Source organism: Giraffa tippelskirchi, chromosome 12, assembly GCF_054371585.1.
Source record: "Giraffa tippelskirchi isolate mGirTip1 chromosome 12, T2T-mGirTip1v1.2.pri, whole genome shotgun sequence".
In the NCBI taxonomy this organism is placed as follows: Eukaryota; Metazoa; Chordata; class Mammalia; order Artiodactyla; family Giraffidae; genus Giraffa; species Giraffa tippelskirchi.
Window position 1 is genome coordinate 83,219,522 of NC_137286.1, and position 20,806 is coordinate 83,240,327.

The following is a 20,806-nucleotide window of genomic DNA, read 5'->3' on the forward strand; positions in this document are numbered from 1 at the left end:
GTGCCTGAAGAACTATGGACCAAGGTTCATGACATTGTACAGGAGACAGGGATCAAGACCATCCCAAGAAAGAGAAATGCAAAAAAGCAAAATGGCTGTCTGAGCAGGCCATACAAATAGCTGTGAAAAGGAGAGAAGCGAAAAGCAAAGGAGAAATGGAAAAATATAGTTCTGTCATTATGCTGCCTTTTATATACGGCAGAAAAACACCCCAGAGTTGGAAGACCCTGGGTTTAGAATCTTGTTTCTTCCATTATCATAGGCTTTGTACAAAGGAGAACGAGTTGAGGAGAAAGCCTAGGTAGACCTGGAGAATCAATGGCCCCCATGACACTACCATAATTCTGACAGGTGTTAGGTGTTCTATACTGCTGAGAGTATTTTTCTTCAACATTTCAAACGTGCTTTCACATCAGCCCATTTCAAGTCATGTCCAACGAACTCACATATGTTGTGAATACTTGTTTGATCTACACAGAAAAGGCTTGTCTTCAAGTCAGTCGAGGGGGGGGGGAAGACGGAAAACAAGTTCGTCCTACACCAAAATACTTACTGAGTCCAGTGCTGTTTAAATTCCTCACTAGAGAGAAAAACAAAAACACACCACAAACAGACTCTGATATAACTAACATCCTCTTCGGCCCAAAGCCTAACAGCCAGAGCACAACACAAGCTAGTGACCTGTGAGCGGCGCCAGTGATGGACTCCTACCGCGGGCCGGCGGTTCAGGTGTCTGAAGAGACCGCCTCACACACGCCCCGCCCTCCCGCCCCCGCCCGCCGCGGGCGCATGCGCGCGCCGCCACGCTTGGGGGGCAGGGGGGCGGGACCTGGCCGCCATCTTGCCGCTCGCGGGAGTCGCGCTGCGGGTCCCAAAGTAAGACGGGGCTTGCGGCGGGGTCCTGCCCGAACCACCTTCCCTTTTCTTCTGTCAGCCCCGGCCGACAGCCCTGCCCAGCCCCAGCTCTCGGCCAATGAGCTGACCCGGGGCTCGCAGTCCGACTGTCAGCCGCGGCTTGCCCGTCCCGCAAGGCGGTGCGCGGAGGGCACCCAGTCTGCCCCGCCGGCCGCGATGCCCAACGTGCGGCTGCCGCCTAAGGAGAGCAGTCTCTTCAAACGCATCTTGGTGAGTGGCCGCTGACCGCGCCGCCGGCGGCCCCGGGCCAGGCCGCCCCGCCCCCTCGGGTTCTTTGGTTTTGTGGAAACCCGCACGCCCGCCTCGCCGGGCTGCCTCCCCGCTGTCGTGTCTCGCTCTCTCTGTGGACAGCCCGTCCAGGAACTTCCCGCCGCAGTCGCCCTGCGGTGCCTGGCGGCCGGCCTCGCCGGCTCCTCGCCCCTGATCCTCCGCAGTTACCTTTTGCCGTCACCCCCGCGCCCAGGGTGTGCTGGTTCGCTGTGCGGAATCTGTTGCACGGCGCGCGCTGACACTCATGAAAGAGGGAGTGGTTCTGTGGCGGGGTGGGATCTGGTTTATACCGGTTCCCGGGAGCTAAAACCTCGGACGGAGACCGACCCTCCCTTTGGTAGAGAGGTTTGTCATCTTTTGGTGCTCAGAGTTTACCCTCTCTTTGAGAAGTCAGTGACTGGCACTGCGGTTTTTAAGTTATAAATTCGAACACAACTCTTCTGATTGCTTTTTTTAAAAAAAATGTTATTTTTACTTTAATTGGTGGATAATTGCTTAATAATGTGTTGGTTTCTCCTATATAGCAACGTAAATCAACCATAAATATGTTCCCTCCCTCTTCAACCTCCCCACCCCTCTCGGTTGTCACGGGGAACTCTGATTGCGTTTAACTCGTACTGGCCCTGCGGTGAGCTAAGGGATGAAAGCTTCTTGGGGTAGGCTGGCGTTGCGCTTGAGGGGAACGTTTACTTTGTTTCCTAGCAGGAAGAAACTTGGGAAGCAACGTGGAAAATGTGGCGAAAATGTTAAATCTTAATTTTATGTGGTGCTTAGTGTTGAGCAAATAATGCGAAATGAGTGTAAATTTGAAGGATTGTGGCAGAATGCTTCTTTCGACTTTGCCTTTATTTTTTTCTTTATTTTACTTTCATTTTTCTTATATCTTTATATTTTTCGCAATGTGGAATTGGAGAAGTGGATTTTTTGCTTCTTTCAGGTGGGCTGGTTTGTTACTGTTATTTTTTTCGTTTAAGGAAGCTGAAACATGTCAATGAAAAATCATCTATATAAATTGCTAGTTGGATTTCAGGATATTGGCATGAAAGACGACAGAACGCTTTTTTTTGTCTCTGTGAATATTTTCTAGTTCAAATCATGTTATCAGGAGCATAATGAAAAACGACTAATTTATTATATTCTAGTAAAAAAAAAAAGTTAAAACCGTTGCAGAGTTCACTTTAACCCCCCCTAGCCCCCCCAAATTGGGAAATGCTGAGCATTTTTCCTGAGTATGTAATGTTTTTTATACGCTTCCATGACTTTAGGACGATGCTGCAAAATGAATAATTTTATCATCTCAAATTGCAGTAAGTGTGGGTAAAACTTGGCTGTGACAAATTCCATAGCTATCAGAAGCCTGTCATAGAATTATTTTTTAGTTTGATTGTGGACCAAAGTCCTTTGCCACCAACAGTAACTTTTAAATGTTAATTTTCATTGTATTTAAACATACATACAAATTTACCAGGTTGCTTATCAACATGGTTTGCATGTTTTGTTCCCGCCTATCTTATTTCTCCAAACTGGCTGTTAGCATTATGTTTTGTTGAATTTTGGAGCTACTCCATGCCCTCTTTTACAGAGGAGACAATCAAACCCAGAAATAGTAAATGACAGTCTAAAGTTCTCTGTCTGGTTAGTAGCCAAGTTGAAACTACAGTCTGTCTTTTCTACTAAGTATATATTCCTGATTGAACTTAATAAGACTTTCCTTTAACCTGAGTACTCGGGTACGGGAGATGACTACCTGGGTTTGAATGGTGGCCCTGACACCAGCTGTGTAAACTCCGTAACTACACCTCAGTATCCATCTAAATGGAGATGACATGTATCCCGTAGGCTTTCCTTGGGATTTAACTAAAGAGTAAGTGAGAAAAGCACCTGACACATAGTAAGTGCTTCCAGGAAGTGTTAACTATTATTACTCCTTTTGTTGGTAGTATGATAGTATTACTTCCAGATCACTTGGTAAGGCAGAAAAAAGCACAATATTTCTCTTTTTTTCGTCTTCCCCAGTAGTTCCTTCTGCTTGTTTTTTTTCTTCTTGTCTTTGTCAGATGAACTCCTGTGACTAGATTCAGATTGTTATTTTTTTTTAATTTTTATGTTAAAATATTTTTGGAATGGATAATATATTAGCATGATTCAAAATTCAAAGTTTTCCTATCCTGTCTCCCCAACCACTGAGGTCTCTCCGCCAGAGGCCATCAATAAGCCTCAAAGACTTTTTTCTATGAATACTTTTCTACTTTCCCCCCCAGATGCCACCCCTGTTGGCAAGAATCAATCTCTTTCGTCTCCTTTGCTGGTCCTGTTTTTCTTTGAACTTAGAAGACTGTACACATTGACTGTATTGAGCAGAGCTGATTTGTCTAGAATCTGAGGATGCAGCTGTGTGTAAAACAGGCAGGATCCCTGTTCTCATGGAGCCTACAGTATGATGGGAAAGACGGACACTAAGTAAAAACAAATAAGTAATAATGTCAGGAAATGATAGCACTGCGTGGAAAATAGAGCAATATGATAGAGTGTGTGTGTGGAGGGGTACAGTAAGAGGCTGGCAGTGTTAGAGTAGTGAGAGGTTGAGTTAAAGATGAGGTGTCCTCATAGTTAATGACTGTGGAGGCCAGGCGTGGTTACTTAGCCTGGCTGGTGGCATTTAGGAATAAAGAGATTGCTTACATTTGTGTTAGAGTAATTGATGGAAAGACCATGGTCTTTGAAGTCAACCCAGAGTTTGCAACTAAGCTGAGCCACTTATAAATAAATTTAATGAACTTTTTTAAGTTTCTGCATCTGTGAATTGGAGATGATGACACCTACCTTAAGAAACTGTCATGAGTCATAACAGGTTTTGTACAGACACATATTAGTTGCTCAATAAATAGCAGTATTTTTTTGTGTATATGCTTTGGTTCCATTCTTGAAGTAGCAAAGGCTTTTAATGCAGTTTCTAGTATTTTTCTTTGTGATCACATATGTTTTTGCTTTTGGATTTTGAATAAAAGAAAGCTATAGCAGTGTATTGATTGACAATAAGGGTTTTTTTTTTAAAGTATCTTTATTTTCAAATATTTATTTATTTGGCTGCACCAGGTTTTAGTTGCAGCATGTAAGCTGTCAGTTGTGGCATGTGGGCTCTAGTTCCCTGACCAGGGATTGAACCTGGGCTCCTGCTTTGGGAGTCTTAGCCACTGGACCACCAGGGAAGTCCCAATTTTTTCTTTATTTTCTGTAAAAGTGAAAATACTCAGATACCAGCAAGTAACAGAGGTACACTTCATGTTATAAGTGATACAAGTTGGTATAAAACCTTTCCATCACATATGTTTTAAACCTAGCTTTGAATCTTGAATTTAGAATTTATATAATACAATGAAAAGTTATTCCATGTGTATTCATTTTGTATAATAATTTTTCTTGTCTTTTTCAGAAATGTTATGAACAGAAGCAATACAAAAATGGCCTCAAATTTTGCAAGATGATTCTTTCAAATCCGAAATTTGCTGAACATGGAGGTATCACCTGTGAGATTCCTTTGAGAAAATCTAATTCTACAATCAGATGGAAAGGCTTTCTAACAGTGAAAGAATACTTCCTACTTTCCACGGCCTTGTAGCTCTCTTAGAGTCCATACATGTTTAACTTTTTAAATTATGCTTCATATCATTCTTATTCTAGATATTTCCTTCAATATTATGCTTAGATATATTTCTAGACTTTGTTTTTATTAATAGATGAGAAATACTTTATCTGTTGGTAAATAAGTGACATACATACCTCTACTTTTATAGACCTGATTTCATTTGTTGCTTTGAGTAGGACTTATCCTTTGATTTCTTATGTATAAAATTAGGACAATATTTGCAACACCAAAGTAGAATGAAGATACAGTCATATGCATTTTATTTTTTGGTAGATGTATTGTTAATATATCTGCTGATCTTCATATGTAAATAGGATACTACTGATTTATGTTTGGATTATCTTGGTTCTTCTAGCACTGATGTCAGTTACGTCTGTATTATCTTGTCTAATCCTTTTTCACTGGTGACCAGTGCTTAGTAAAAGGATGAATCAGGTTAGACGTGTAAGTTATGGTCCTATAGTAGAGGAAAGCCAGCTGGGTCTCTGAACATTAGACTTGAGTAATTCTCGAGACCATCTTATTAGGAAAATAGCCTGGCCCTACTCAGTTTTTAATGATGTTTAAAGCATTCTTTGAAGGAAGTGTTAAGAAGTCTTTGTTTCATAGCATTTTAGAAATTAAGGCTTATTTTCAAGCTATTTACGGAGAAGGCAATGGCAACCCACTCCAGTACTCTTGCCTGGAAAATCCGATGGACGGAGGAGCTTCGCAGGCTGCAATCGGTGGGGTCGAGAAGAGTTGGACACGACTGAGCGACTTCACTTTCACTTTTCACTTTCATGCATTGGAGAAGGAAATGGCAACCCACTCCAGTGTTCTTGCCTGGAGAATCCCAGGGATGGCGGAGCCTGGTGGGCTGCCGTCCATGGGGTCGCACAGAGTCGGACGCGACTGAAGCGACTTAGCAGCAGCAGCAGAAATTAAAGCTTATTTTCAAGCTGTTTAGCAATAGAGTAGTGTTAGTCGCTCAGTTGTGTCCTAACTCTTTGTGAGCCTGTGGACTGCAGCCTGCCAGGCTCCTCTGTCCATGGAATTCTCCAGGCCTTTATCCAAATGGGAGCTCCTGGGGAAGTTCATTATGTCAAAACAGATAAAATAAGATGTTTGATCATAGGAACCTGAACTGTTGGATCACTGTATTCTGAAAACCAGAGTCCATAGAGATAAGCTTGAAAACCATTTTTCTTTTGTAATTCGGTCTTGTGGATTATTGAGAGAATTATTTCGTTCTGTATAATCTTCCATTAACTACCTTAAACATATTCTTGCGTTAGTTACCACTCACACAGTCCAGTGTTGGGCTTTTCAAGTGCAAACTGATGTTAATTAGTCTAAGTGGACTTTGTTGGAATAAACTTGCAACCAAAACTGAAGTCTGGTCCAGTATTGAGTAGGGTGACTTTTAAATTGTGTACATCATGTCAAGGTAGATTGAGTGATTTTGTGAAGTATAAATCAGATTGTTAGATTCTTCGTAGAATTGACCTCAGGTTAAAGATGAGGTTGGCTGCAGTAGATTTAACTCAGCAGGACTCAGGACCCTGCTGTGTTACCTTTTTTCAGCAGAATAATCTTAACTTCCTTTATAGAGTCTTCAGAAAGGCAGAAAGCTTTTTACCAACTCAGTTCCAGCCTAAGGAATTTCAGAAAAAGATAGGGTTAAACTTTAAGCAGATACATAAATATATTTTTACTTTTTTATTTGGCGAGAAGTTCTTCTAACTGTAGAATTTAAAGGATGGATATTGTACGCATTGGTAGATCTCGTATATTAAAATAGTGCTGAGAGACTAATTTGAATCTTTCATGGGTAAACAGAGGTTGCAAATGTTTTTCAGAGACTTTGGCTATGAAAGGATTAACATTGAGCTGTTTAGGAAAAAAAGAAGAAGCATATGAATTTGTTCGTAAAGGACTTCGTAACGATGTGAAGAGTCATGTCTGTATCCTTTTGTAGTAGTTGAGTAGTTTTAATTTCATTATTTTCCATTTACTAGTTTTTCTAACTCAAATTAAAAAACTTCTATAGAAAAATTTAAAGCTGTAAGAGTGAGTTTAATGAACTCTATGTACCCACTGTCCAGCTTCAATAGTATCAACATTTTTAATATTAGTTTCATTTGTTCCCTACCCTTTGTTTTTTGTTTATTGGAAAATTTTAAAAAGAATTCCTATGCACTGTATATTTACTGCAGTTGTACTTAGTCTAAGAGAAAAGTAATTTTGATAATTGCGTGTGTGTGTGCTCACTCAGTCGTGTCTGACTCTTTGTGACCCCATGAACTGTAGCCCATCAGGCTCCTCTGACCATGGTGACTTTCCAGGCAAGGATACTGGAGTGGGTTGATATTTTCTTCTCCAAGGGATCTTCCCGAGCCAGGGATCAAACCCACATCTCCTGCGTCTTATAAATTGGCAGGAGGATTCTTTAATGCCGCGCCACTTGGGAAGCCAACTTTGATAATTATATGTGACTTAAAACCCATTGTTTTTTTCATATACATCCATAAACAGAGTGATACTTTACCCATTCTGAATGATTTACCTGTATAGTAAACTTTGTGTTCCTTAAAAGTTCCTAAAAACTTTCCTTTAGAAATCTTAGAAGAACTTTGAGAAGGAACTTGTAAGATAGATTTTATTTAGTATAACTATCATATTGATTCTTCAACTTGGTTTCTGCGCATAAGGACTTGGCTGTTACTTCACTGGATACTTATCATATTTTTCTTTGGCTAGTACCCTAGTGTGTAAGAAAACAAAAATGTTCTTTAGGGATGGATCATTGAAACTGTTTTATGTTTTGCTTGTATTTATACTTATTCAGAATTCACATATTGCCCTTTTATGTTAATGTTTTGCATTTAAATCATCTAGCTCTTGACCAGTATTGAACATCTGTAGTCTTAATGGTGTATTTTGCATATTTAGCTTAGGGTTCTCTCAGAATACTAAATACTTATTTCTTGATCCCAGTGCTTACCCCAGAGTGAAGAGAAAGGGCATGTAAGTATGATAGTTTTTATAGCTCCAAGATATGCTAAGACTTTAATTTACATTAAATAAAAGCTTACTTTTTGTGGTCTTTAATCACTAGTCAACTAAAAACATGTTTTGTAGTTGATTGAATATATACTTGTTTTAAAAGATAATTGAAATTTTTGTATATATTCTGTTTTAATACACAGTGTTTGAAAATAAGAGCATGTTGAGATGCTGGCGTAGGAAAGTGAGGGACTGGGGTAGGGAATGTGAAGAATTCCTACCAGTAATTCTAAAGTTACTTAAAAATATTCTGACATGTCCATATTTCAGACATGTCCAAAAATAGAATAGAATAATGAAACCCTATATGCCTGTCACCTGGCTTCATAATTTAACAACTGTCAATCAAGGCTGATCTGGTTTCATCTTTTATCACCTCACTATCCCCCTCTTACTCAGGTCATTCTAAGGTAAATCCCAAACAAAATACTATATTGTTAAGGTAAGTGTTCTGTTAAATATGTCGGAGAAGGCAGTCCCAAACAAAACACTATTTTGTTAAGGTAAGCTTTCTGTTAATTATGTCGGAGAAGGCAGTGGCACCCCACTCCAGTACTCTTGCCTGGAAAATCCCATGGACGGAGAGGCCTGGCAGACTGCAGTCCATGGGGTCGCTAAGAGTCAGACACGACTGAGCGACTTCACTTTCGCTTTTCACTTTCATGTATTGGAGAAGGAAATGGCAACCCACTCCAGTGTTCTTGCCTGGAAAATCCCAGGGACGGGGGAGCCTGGTGGGCTGCCGTCTATGGGGTCGCACAGAGTGGGACACGACTTAAGCGACTTAGCAGCATCCCCCTCTTACTCAGGTCATTCTAAGGTAAATCCCAAACAAAATACTATTTTGTTAAGGTAAGCTTTCTGTTAAATATGTAGCATAGTATAATCTAGTGTCTGTGAATGTCTGTTTCCTTAACTTAATAGGTTGGCATGTATATGGACTCTTGCAGCGTTCTGATAAGAGATATGATGAAGCTATTAAATGTTACAGAAATGCTCTCAAGTTAGATAAAGATAATCTGCAAATTTTGAGGGATCTCTCTCTGTTGCAGATCCAAATGAGAGACCTTGAAGGTTATCGAGTAAGTATTTTAGTCTTAAGTGTACATGTTTTTGCAATAGCTATAACTTAAAAGCATGTGAATTCAGAATGAGCTAAACTTAAGGTCATGTAGACTTGATCGTTAATTGCATTCTATAGTAGAAGGGGGAAGTCACTTGGGATCTCCCCTCCACTGATAGTTGCAGAATTACATAAATTGATCAAGAAGGGTAACCAGTTTATTCATTTAATGCTTTTTATTATAAAAGCTAGAATATCTCATATGTGTCAATACTGTACCATATTCTTTGTGGGCTTGATATGTACAAATTTGGCAAACAGAGCTTTTATAATAGAAATCTAAATGTAGAGATTGACCAGCTTGCTTTATTATGGGTTAGAAAATACAAGATATTGTGAGAAGGATTGCCGTAAATGTAGTCCCAGACCATTACTGTCAACTCTACTGCGCATCTACATGTGCTTACCCCACTTAGTATACTAAATTTAACATGTTCAAAATGGAATTCTCCCCCCTTCTCATGTGAAGGAGGCTACCGAGACTTAATAGTTCTCTTTAGATACGTCTTCTTTCGTTAACTTTTTTCCTTTTACCCTTCTACTGCTGTATAAGTCCTTCTACCCTATGCTTAGACTTTTGCAGAAGTTTCAAAGGTTCTGCTGAACTTAATAATGGCACCAATTAATTCATCAAGGTTGTGTGTTTGTTTTGTTTTGTTAGGACTTAGCAGCCTAAGTTTGGTGAGAGTTCACATTGCTTATCTTTAGAAATAAAGAAGTTAACAATATTGGCAGGAGACTAGTTGCTAGGAGGGGTTGTGAAATAAATAAAGATAAAAGAGCTGGTGGTTAGAAGTGAAGGACTCAAAGAACTAGAGGTGCTGGTGGTATCCAGGAACCAGGGTGGGAAGGTCCCAAGTGAGAGTGTTGATAGCATAGGCGCTGTGGCTGCAGTGAGATGCCTGAATTTATGACTTCTGAGGGGGCAGTGAGGTCTAGGGTGTGGTGGTGGGAGTAGGTCCCTGAAACAGGGTGGAGATCATTAAAGAAAAGGAAATCTTGGCTCCAAGAAGATAGGTTATTGGATGGGTAATCCATAGTGTTGCATTTGCCCAGGATAATGGCAGGATTTGACAGAGAGATGAAAACTGAGTCAGACTTTAATGAAGTAGGGGGATGACAGAGAAGTAACAGTGGAAATAAGGAGTGAGATTGATAAGAGCTTAATCCCATATTCCTAGGAGGAACAGACACTTAGACGTGAATGTTGTCTCAATCGTTTTGTCAAAGATACCTTTTTTAAAGAAAGATCTAATCATGGTTCTCCTTGTGGCCAATAGTGTAGATGGCCAGCATGCATTCCAATGGCAGTCACAGAAGCTAAACATTACATTTTAAAACTCATTGCAGCTAGGGTTTTTCATGAGACCCTGTTCCTCTAGGCAGTTACACTTGCTTAAAACTTGGGAGACATATATGAACTACGAGGAAGCTGGAGCTGTGTAGGGAGGTTAGATTTTGTGCTGGTCTGAAGGTATCTTGATTCTTCTGGGGCAGCCATGGCGGAATTTCTGGTGTTTTCTTCCTAATGTCGTAGATACTGAGCTGTCTTAAGAGTAGCAGCAGTGGTGGTTCTGCTAGAAAAGTCTAGTCAGATGTTTGAGTGTTTTCCCTGGCTCTGTCCAGCCTGTCTGTGGGCCTGTTATAACAATGTAAGTAGGTCTTAATTTTATATAATAATTTAATATGCAGAAAACTCTGCTTTCATTAAAAGCTGTCTTATTCTCTCTCTTAAGGTGTTTAGTTACCAGAAGACATTCTTGTTATATAAAGGTTATTTTATAAGGCAGCCCAACAGCATTGACTCCAAGGACAGCTTTTCTAGAGTTTAAGTTTAGATGAGGAACATAGAAAGTATTGGGTGGGCCAAGAAGTTTATTCGAGGTTTTCTGTACCATCTTCCAGAAAATCCTACATAAATTTTTTGTCCAACTCAGTACTTTTGTTTTATTCTGGAGTTCAGTGATACTTGTTCATTCAGTTCATTAGAAAGGAATTGAAGGTATGTTGTCTTAAAACTGATGAATTATATTTTAGTGAAACTAAAAGTGAAAAGAATTTTTTTTTTTTTTTTAAGGAGACAAGATATCAGCTTCTTCAATTGCGCCCAACACAACGTGCTTCCTGGATTGGCTATGCTATTGCATACCATCTACTGAAAGATTATGATATGGCACTAAAACTACTGGAAGAATTTAGACAAACTCAGCAAGTAAGAACTTCATTTTAACATGTCCTGCCTTTTCAAACTAAAATAGTTGACTTCTATATTGCCTCCACCCCTCAAGCATGAATTAGTCTTTCAGATCTTTGAAAAAATTGAAAATTTTTTGGAATAATTGGGAAAAGTTATAACATAGAATTCTTTTATTTTGGCCATGCCATGCATTGTGTGGGATCTTAGTTCCCTGACCAGGGATTGAACCCATGCCTGCTGCAGTGGAAGAGCAGAGTCCAAACCACTGGACTTCTACTAGGAAATTCCCAATATAAAAATGTTTTTATGCTATAATTTCAATAATGTTCAAATGAATAAAAGAATACATGAAACTGAAAACAGTTTTGTGACTGTGGGAATTGTTTCTTTAATACATATTGCTTTATATTTTATAGAAATGTGTTAATAAATACATCTTACTGTACATAGTAAAAAACAGAAAAATGCAAAAAATATAAAACAGTAAAATAGCAAAAATACAAAAATGTAGTGTGTCCCCCAAGAGAAATTAAAAAGATGTTAACGTTTTGCAATAATTGCTCCAGATATAATTATTTTTCAAAGAACTAAACTGTTCCAGAAAAGCCAGAGTTCTCCCATGTCCCTCCCTAGAGGTAGCACTGTTGTGAAATTGGTATAGATCATTTCTACTCATGTTTACCTTATGCATTAAGTCCACAAAACTTGCAAACTGTTATTTTGTATATTTAAAATTTTACAAGAATGATACCCAGTTTTTAAAATTAAACGTTACTAGAGGTACATCTATGTTGATACATGTAGGGCTAGTTTATCCATTTTAAACTGCTGTTTGGTGTTCCATAGCTAAGGTTAATCTACACTGTTTCATGTCTATTAAAAATTAGTGCTATGGTGAATATTCTTCTCTGCTGTTTCATTAGCCATATTTGTGAGTTCCTCTTCAATTTGTACCTAAAACTGGAATTGCAGAGTTGCAGATCTGTGTCTTCAGTTTTACCCATTTGAACTACTCGTACTCACTTATATGCCCACTAGCAAGATCTGATGGTTATTATTTGCCTATGTCCTTACTAGACATACTTACTGTTAGCTTTATTAGTCTTCTGGACTAATAGTTTTTCCAGTCTTATACATGTGAAGAAGTGTATCTCATTATTATTTTAATTTGTGTTTCTTTATTATCGAGGGATACTGGGATAAGAGATATTAAGCTGTACCCTTCTTTTGATGTCTGTGTCTGGCCTCAGGGCATGAGTTGGGAAGTGTTTTGTGCAGGATGGTGTTAGTTCTTAGGTAAACATCTGGTAATATCCACCTGTGATGGCATCTGGTCCTGGGCTTTCCTTTATGGGAAGATGATTGGTAATTATGATTTACTTTTTATTTGATACTGATCTGTTCAGATTTTCTGTTTCTTCTCGAGTCAGTTTCAGCAGCTTGTGCTTTTTGAGAGTCAGTCCATTTCATCTAGGTGATCTAATTTGTTGGCATACCACTTTGCATAATAGTCCCTTATAATCCTTTTTATTTTTGTAGAGTTTGTGGTAATGGTCCTCCTTTTATTCTCAATTTTAGTAGCCTTTCTTTCTTGGTCATGCCCGCTAAAGACTTGTAGATTTGTTGATCTTGTAGTATTGTTAAATTTCTCTGTTTTGGGGTATGCCGTAGCACTCAGCCAGGCAGTTTACCCATGACTTCATGGCAAATAGTTGGGAAACAATGGAAGCACTGAGAGACTTCCCAAAATCACTGCAGATGGTGATTGCAGCCATGAAATTAAAAGACGCTTGCTCCTTGGAAGAAAAGTTATGACCAACCTAGACAGCATATTAAAAAGCAGAGACGTTATTTTGCCAACAAAAGTCCGTTTAGTCAAAGCTACGGTTTTTCCAGTAGTCGTGTATGGATGTGAGAGTTGGACTACAAAAAAAGCTGAACACTGAAGAATTGATGCTTTTGAACTGTGGTGTTGGAGAAGACTCTTGAGAGTCCCTGGACAGCAAGGAGATCCAGCCAGGAAATCAGTCCTGAATATTCATTGGAAGGACTGATACTGAAGCTGAAACTCCAATACTTTGGCCACCTGATGCGAAGAACTGACTCATTTGAAAAGACCCTGATGCTGGAAAGGATTAGAGATGGGAGGAGAAGGGGACGACAGAGGGTGAGATGGTTGGATGGCATCACTGACTCTATGGACATGAGTTTGAGCAAGCTGCGGGAGTTGGTGATGGACAGGGAAGCCTGGTGTACTGCAGTCCATGGGGTCTCAAAGAGTTGGACATGACTGAGCGACTAAACTGAACTGAAGGCAGTTTACAACTCTGCCTTAACTTTGACCTCTTACTTGTGCAATCTTAAGGTCAGCAGGAGATGAGAGCTTAGGACTTCCTCAGGTAATTCTTGAACCTGTGCATAACCTGTGTGTGACTTCAGTGTCCCCTATGGACGTCACATTTCCCAGCTTTTCCTTGAAGGCTTTTGTGTAGTCTGTTGTCTGCCCTGACTGTTAGCCATCTTTCAGGCACTGTAAAGGTAAACCACATGCCTCTAATCGCTTTTCTTTTTTCTTTCTTGTTGGCTGCACTGAATTTTCTTGCTGTGCCCCGGCGTCCTCTAGTTGTGGTGTGTGGGATTCTCACTGCAGGGGCTCCTCCTGAGGGGCTTCAGGGCGCGTGGGCTCAGGGGTCGTAGTTGGCGGGTGTAGTCTGCTCTGCGGCACGTGGAGTCTCCCAGACCAGGAGTGAAACCTGTGTCCCCTGTTTTGGCAGAGGGGTTCTTACCTCTGGACCATCGGGGAAGTCCCCTTGGGATCAGTTTTGATGAGCACGTAGGCTTTCCCCTTCTCCCTGAGGCTCTCTTGGCTCTGAGCACACTCTGAGTTAGGCTTGTACTTGGAGGCTTGCAGTGAACCAGGAGATAGGTCAGTTAATTACAGTTCTTGGGAAGGAAGTTTTGAAAGAGCCCCAGGAGAAGGAAATGGCAACCCACTCCAGTACTCTTGCCTGGAAAATTCCATGGACGGAGGAGCCTGGTAGGCTGCCGTCTATGGGGTCGCACAGGGTCGGACACGACTGAAGTGACTTAGCAGCAGCAGCTTCATTCTGTTCTCACTGGTGACTGTCAAGCTGCTATGGGAATACAAGCTTATTTCTCAAGGCTACTATGTAGCTGGAGAGCATTGGATAGGAGTAGGGCAAGTTAAAATGACATAAGACTCACTAGTCTTTTCAAGATCTAGCGTTTTTCCTTCAATAATTGCTCCCCAGGTAGCTGTCAGTGATAGTCATTCAGTTGTGTCCAACTTTGCAACACCATGGCCTGTACCCCACAAAGCTACCCCACAAAGCTTCTCTGTCCATGGAATTTTCTAGGCAAGAATAGCGAAGTGGGTTGCCGTTCCCTTCTCCAGGAGATCTTTCTGACCCAGGAATCAACCTGGGTCTCCTGCATTGCAAGTAGATTCTTTTTGCATGTGAGCCATCAGAGAAGCCTTTGGTTAATTTTCAGAGTTCCGAATAACGTGATTCTGACCGTTTTTGTCTGTTTTTTCCTTTCTCTTATGGAGAGGTGAATTTTTGGAGTGTTTTGCCATTTCTCCTGACATCATCCTCTGTATTTTCTTGATGAAAACTCTCTCGTTTGACACATTACCCAAAACATGACGGGTTTGATAGCCAAAGTAATTGTACCTGCTAGAGTGGTGGATGTTTTTTCTCTTTTCATTTATCAGTAATTCTCATTACAGAGCTTTCATGGTAACTGTCCTCTATTCTGACCTTTCTGTCCCTGCCTTGTGGTCCAGAGAAGACATGGAAGAACAGAGCTCTCCATATGTTATAACGTTAGGGAATATACTTACACCTCTTTTTGGAAACTTCAGATAAAGACAATCATAATGTAGTGTTTTGTCTTTAGATTCTTTTATTTAGAATACTTTGGAGATTCACCTGTGTTAGAATGTGTAGTATTAGTGGTTAATTCCTTTTTAGTGCTGTATACTATTTCATTTTGGAGATGCACCACACTTTGTTTATCCATTCCACAATTGATGGATATATACATAGTTTTTACTTTTAGTTATGCATAATGCTGCTGTGAACGTTTGTGTATAAGTTTTTGTGCGGACATATATTTATATTTCTTTTGGGTAGATACTTAGGAATGAAATTACTTGGTTATATGGTAAGTATATATTTATCTTTTTCATAAACTGTTCACTTGTTTTTCTAAGTGACTGGACCATTTTACATTCCTACTAGCAATGTATGAGAATTCCAATTTCTACCCATCCTCATACCTGTTACTACTGTTCAATTTTTTGATGATAGTCTCCTAGTGGGTGTGTAGTAATATGTTTTGATTGTGTCTGCATTTTTCCAGAAACTAATGATATTGAACATTTTATCATGTTCTTACTAGTCATTTGTATTTCTTCTTTGATAAGATGTCTGTTCAACTCTTTGCCCATTTTTTAATGGGTTATTTGTCCCACAACTGAGTTATAAGAATTTCTTTTATGTTCTCAGTACAAGCTCCTTATCAGATATATCATTTGAAAATATTTTCTTCTAGTCTGTAATTTGTTTTTTCATGTTATTAATGATGTCTTTTGAAGAGGAAAAGTTTATAATTTTGAAGTCCAGTTTACTAATTTTTTTTTTATGAAAATAGTCATGCAGACTTTTTTCCTACTCTAAGGTTTCTTGTATAGTTTTACTGCTCACGTTTAGGTCCGTGATCCATTTTGAGTTAATTTTTGTATATGGTAAGAAATATGTGTCTAAGGTTATTTTTTTTGCATACGGATATTTTATTATTCCACCATCATTGTTGAAAAGATTACCCCGTTTTATTGGCACATCTGTCAAAAATCGGCTGACCAGGTTATAAGGGCTTATTTCTGAAGCTTGTATTCTGTTCCATTGATCTCTGTGTCTGTCCTTACACCATTACCAACCACATTGTCTTGATTAATGTAGCTTTATAGTATGTTTGAAATTTGAAGTCTTCCTACTTTGTTTTTCTTTTTATGATTCTATTGTACATACAGGGTTCCTTTGGTTTCCGTTTGAATTTTTGGGTCAGCTTGTCAGTTTCTGAAAGCTTGCTAAGAGTTTGATAGGGATTGCATTGCATTTTTAGATCAACTTGGGAGAAAAAATATTGAGTCAAAAAATATTAAGTGTTCTGAGCCATGTACATGGAATGAAATGTCTGTTGATTTATTTAGGTTTTTAATTTCTCCTTGAATGTTTTGTACTCTTTGGTGTGAGTCTTGTTTCTTAAATATATTCCTTAATGTTTTGTTCTTTTTAGTGCTGTTGTGAGTGAAATTATTTTAATTTTTGGGGTTGGGGTTATTTGTTCCTGGTATGGAGAGAGAGCTGATTTTCATATATTGATCTTATAGTCTGTCACCTTGCTAAAGTGCTTTATTCTAGTAGGTTTCTGTTTTTGAAAGATTCTTTAGGATTTTAATCCCATTATTATACTTTTCTTTGGTAACAGGATTTGCTGACTTCTTCCCTTTGTAGAAATCCTCATCCCTTCATTTGTTTTAAAGAATATATTAATCTTTGCTGTTAATCACTCTTCTATTTGTAACTGCTTGTAGGTTGCTTTTTAAAGTCTGTGTGAATGACATTCCTGAGAAATCTGTTCAAGATCTGTAACTGCTTTATGTTATTATATAAATAAGATTATTTGGTTATTTATTTTTTTTCCAGGTTTCTCCCAGCAAAATAGACTATGAATACAGTGAACTGATCCTATACCAGAATCAAGTGATGCGGGAGGCAGATCTGTTTCAGAAATCTTTGGAACATATAGAAACATATGAGAAACAAATATGTGATAAACTTTTGGTGGAAGAAATTAAAGGTAGTTGAATTGCTTTTTCTTTTTTTAAAAAACGATCTCAATTAAAGATGAGACTGAAAGCTGTATTTGGGCTTCCCTGGTGGTTCATACAGTAAAGAATCTGCCTGCAATGCAGGAGATGCAGGTTTGATCCCTGGGTCAGGAAGAAACTCCTGAAGAAGGAGATGACAACCCATTCAAGTATTCTTACCTGGGAAATCCCATGGACAGAGGAGCCTGGCAGTTGCAAAGAGACAGGACTGACTTGCTAACACTTTCACTTTCATGTCCTAACGCTTAAGTGAGACTATATATCAGGCAATGTTCTAAACAGTTTTATTATTAAACTATTATTAATTAGTGTAATCATAACAACCTTATGATGTAGTTGTTATATCCATTTTAGAGATCAGGAACTGAGGAACAGAGAGGTTAAGTGACTTGCCCAGAGTCACACAGCTAATTAAGCTGAGTAGTGCAGGATTTGAGTGCAGGGATTTTGATTCCATTTTCTAAAGTAGTGTGTTATACTGCCTTCATATTTATCCCCTCTCCCAATACTTACCTTCATATGTAGTAAAATGGGATTAGTAAATGATGACACTGGGATCACCATGCAACCAAGCAAGATTCATTTATTTTCATTATGGGCTAATTAAGAAGACGGGATCCTGAGAAATAGTTTGTTAAAAGTGTTATTCAACAAAGTCAGACATTTTCTTTTTTATATTTAACTCTGCTCATCAGTTACCCATTTCCTGAGGAATATTGTATTGTATAGACTGTCCATTTAAATTAAAAATTAGTTTAAAACTAAAATCCCATATAGTTGCAGGACTTCTAAAGCTTAATAAAAATACTTGCCAAGATTTATTTAATCTTTCACAGTATAGTAATTGCTTAACTGGCTTAATTTCATTGAATATTTATCACTTCTAACCGTGGGTATTGTTTATTATCCCTTTTTATATTTGAAGAAACTAGGAGAGGTTAAGGAGTTGCCTGAAGTTGCCTAGCCTTTTAGGAGTTAATTTCTATACATATCTTTCTGATTTCAGAGCCTTTACTTTTTTTGTTGTTTTGTTTTGATATAAATAGACTTTATTTTTTAGAGCAGTTCTAGGTTTGTAGCAAAACTGAGTGGAAGGCACAAAGGTTTCCCGTACACCCTCTGTCCTCACACATGCGCAGACTCCTCCCTGCCCCAGGTCTGCAGTCTATATTTGGGTTCACTCTTGGTGTTGTACACCTTCTAGGTTTTAAAAAATGTGTAGTGACATGTATCTATCATTATAGTATCATACACAGTAGTTTCACTGCCATAAAAATCCTGTGTTCTACCTGTTTGTTTCTCTTTGCCTCCAACCCTTGGCAATCCAAAATCCTTTTACTGTCTCCTTACTTGTACCTTTTACAGTATGTTAGAGATGGAATCATACAGAATGTAGCCTTTTTATACTGGCTTTTTTCACTTAGCAATATCCTTTGAAGGTTCCTTCGTGTCATTTTTTGAGTCCTTTTATCTGCTATCCTCTACTTCTGTGGAGGAATGGGGCACAGTCATAGTTTTTTTTTTTCCTTTTCTTTAAATTGAAGTATAGTTGACATACTATTTATAGTTTTAAGTAGTAGATGCTTATTTGTATTCTCTTTGTACCAATACTGTGCTGACCATTTTAAGTACATTATTTCAGTTGATGTTGATAAAAATAGACTGATACAGTTGATATTTTACAAGCAAGGAAATGCGAATTGAAAGTTTTATAAGTTACTCAGGGTTCCAAAGCTAGAAAGTGGTAGAACTGGTAATTATACCTGTTAGTCTTTTTTTTAATTAGAGGATAATTACTTTACAGTATTGTGATGGCTTCTGTTGTACATAAACATACATTGGTGACAGGTGTACATATGTCCCCTCCACCCTTGAACCGCTCTCCCACTCCTGTTGGTCTTACTCTAGAGATTGAGTAATATCTAATATATAATATATTATATATAAATAGTAAAATAATATGTATAATAACCACTATAATATGATGATGATAAAAGCTGAAATCGTATGTATGACTGAAGACATTTCAAAGGGTTGTTTGAAACAAATTCTTCAGGAAGTGGGAAAGCTTAGTGATAGAAAGTTGAGGTATTTTCTTTTTCAAGATTCTCCCTATTATCTTAATTAGATTTGGTTTTATCTGAGAAGTTTAGATTCTTTCCCATACCCACTTTCAATTTATATGGCTTAGTTAAAGGAACTGAGTGTTAGAGATGACTCACATGTGAACTTGGTTTGTGTAGTTTCTTGCTCTGAAATGATATTTAGTGTTACTGTTTTGTGAGTTAAACTTCTCCGATTTTAGTTACCTGGAAAGGACACTAAAGAGAATTAAATGGAGAATTGTTTAACACGAAAATTGATTAGGAAAAATATATTGAAAATCTTGCAGTAGGAAGGTACATATATTTCATTGGAATTATTTACGAATCTGTAAATAGGGTGTCTTTAGTTATCTTAAAGGGTGTATAAAAATGTACAAAATTGAAAAAAATTTTTGCTAACAAATTAATATCATGTATTTATATTTGGGGTGTGGAAGGGAACCAAAAGTGAATGTTAATATAATAGAATATGTAAATGAAGGTTCATTTCTGAAGGCAAACTCTGAATTAATCTTTAGTTATTTAAACTACAACAACAACAAACCCTGAAGGGAAGCACATAAAATTCTATCTTTCATAAATATCTACTATACTAATAATGGTTAGTGAAAATCTCTGGGCTCAGAAAGGTATTTAATGTTTAAGTAAAATGAATGTGACATTTAAACTTAATTTTAGGGGAAATGCTGTTGAAATTGGGGCGATTAAAAGAAGCAAGTGAAGTATTCAAAAACTTGATTGATCGGAATGCAGAAAATTGGTGTTATTATGAAGGCTTGGAAAAAGCTCTGCAACTTAGTATGTAATGATTTTTCTCCTACCTTCTCTTAACTAGTATTTGAAGTATAGTAAAAAGTAGTAAAATATAAAGTTATAGTCATATTTGAGGATGTATATTTTTAATATTAGCATTTATTTTTCCATTTAGGAAAGTTGCAGGTTAAACATGGGAGTGAAAATGAATTCAGATATTTATTTTTTTTTATTTTTTATTTTTTTGAATTCAGATATTTAAAATATTTCAGTGATAAACATTTACAGATAATTTTACAGATGTAATTTTACACTTACAAATGATGATTGACATTCCAATCATCAGTTAGTTACCAATTTAGACTGACTAGACTGATGGGGAAGAAAATGGGCATTCCCTTTCTGGGGAATGTCATAGTTATTTAATATTTTTAAACAATTAGAAGACTGTTACTTTCAACCTCTTAAGTGTAAGAATTGGGCCAAAGCAATGTTGTTGAGAGTATGTTGTATACAACATCAGCATAAAAACTATCCTTTTACTTTCAAAGTAGGCTAATTTGTGCACCATATGAATACATATTTGGAAATTTGATAACCTTGACTCCTTTCAGAATCTAGAATATTATTCCAAACTTTCCCTGATAATTTCATAATTAAGTATTTTTAGGAGCAGTTAGTATTGCCAAAATTATATTTACTCATGGGTAGGTAAGTATATGGCTGAAATAATTATGAAACTAGTATGACATAATTATGAAACTCAAAGGTATTGAAATAGCAAAATTTTTAAATTTAAAAAATATGGTAAATAGGTACTTACCTGTATTTA

At 37.9% G+C, this 20,806-nt stretch overlaps 2 protein-coding genes across 34 annotated transcripts in view; one reads left to right on the plus strand and one right to left on the minus strand.

The window, feature by feature from the left end:
- Positions 1-1,398, minus strand: part of MTRF1 (mitochondrial translation release factor 1) — a 60,942-nt gene extending 59,544 nt beyond the window's left edge. For 5 of the 9 annotated variants that reach the window (XM_081549913.1, XM_081549906.1, XM_081549916.1 and 2 more), the window contains exon 1: positions 554-774. In XM_081549913.1, the coding sequence (XP_081406039.1) occupies positions 554-632 (79 nt within the window). In that variant the 5' untranslated portion in view covers positions 633-774. Of the gene's footprint in view, positions 1-553; positions 775-1,353 lie in introns of those variants that run through there. The other 4 variants (XM_081549914.1, XM_081549909.1, XM_081549915.1 and 1 more) reach the window with 1 other exon arrangement.
- The window catches only part of NAA16 (N-alpha-acetyltransferase 16, NatA auxiliary subunit), a 62,666-nt gene continuing 42,676 nt past the window's right edge, over positions 817-20,806 (plus strand). For 18 of the 25 annotated variants that reach the window (XR_014071257.1, XR_014071259.1, XR_014071260.1 and 15 more), the window contains exons 1-7: positions 817-1,125; positions 4,619-4,703; positions 6,673-6,777; positions 8,804-8,961; positions 11,080-11,214; positions 16,932-17,085; positions 19,900-20,019. Coding sequence is in view for 8 of the 25 variants with exons in the window: in XM_081549897.1 (XP_081406023.1) it covers positions 1,072-1,125; positions 4,619-4,703; positions 6,673-6,777; positions 8,804-8,961; positions 11,080-11,214; positions 16,932-17,085; positions 19,900-20,019 (811 nt within the window). In the remaining 17 variants the exon portion in view is untranslated. Of the gene's footprint in view, positions 1,126-1,183; positions 1,531-4,618; positions 4,704-6,672; positions 6,778-8,803; positions 8,962-11,079; positions 11,215-16,931; positions 17,086-19,899; positions 20,020-20,806 lie in introns of those variants that run through there. The other 7 variants (XM_081549903.1, XM_081549901.1, XM_081549900.1 and 4 more) reach the window with 7 other exon arrangements.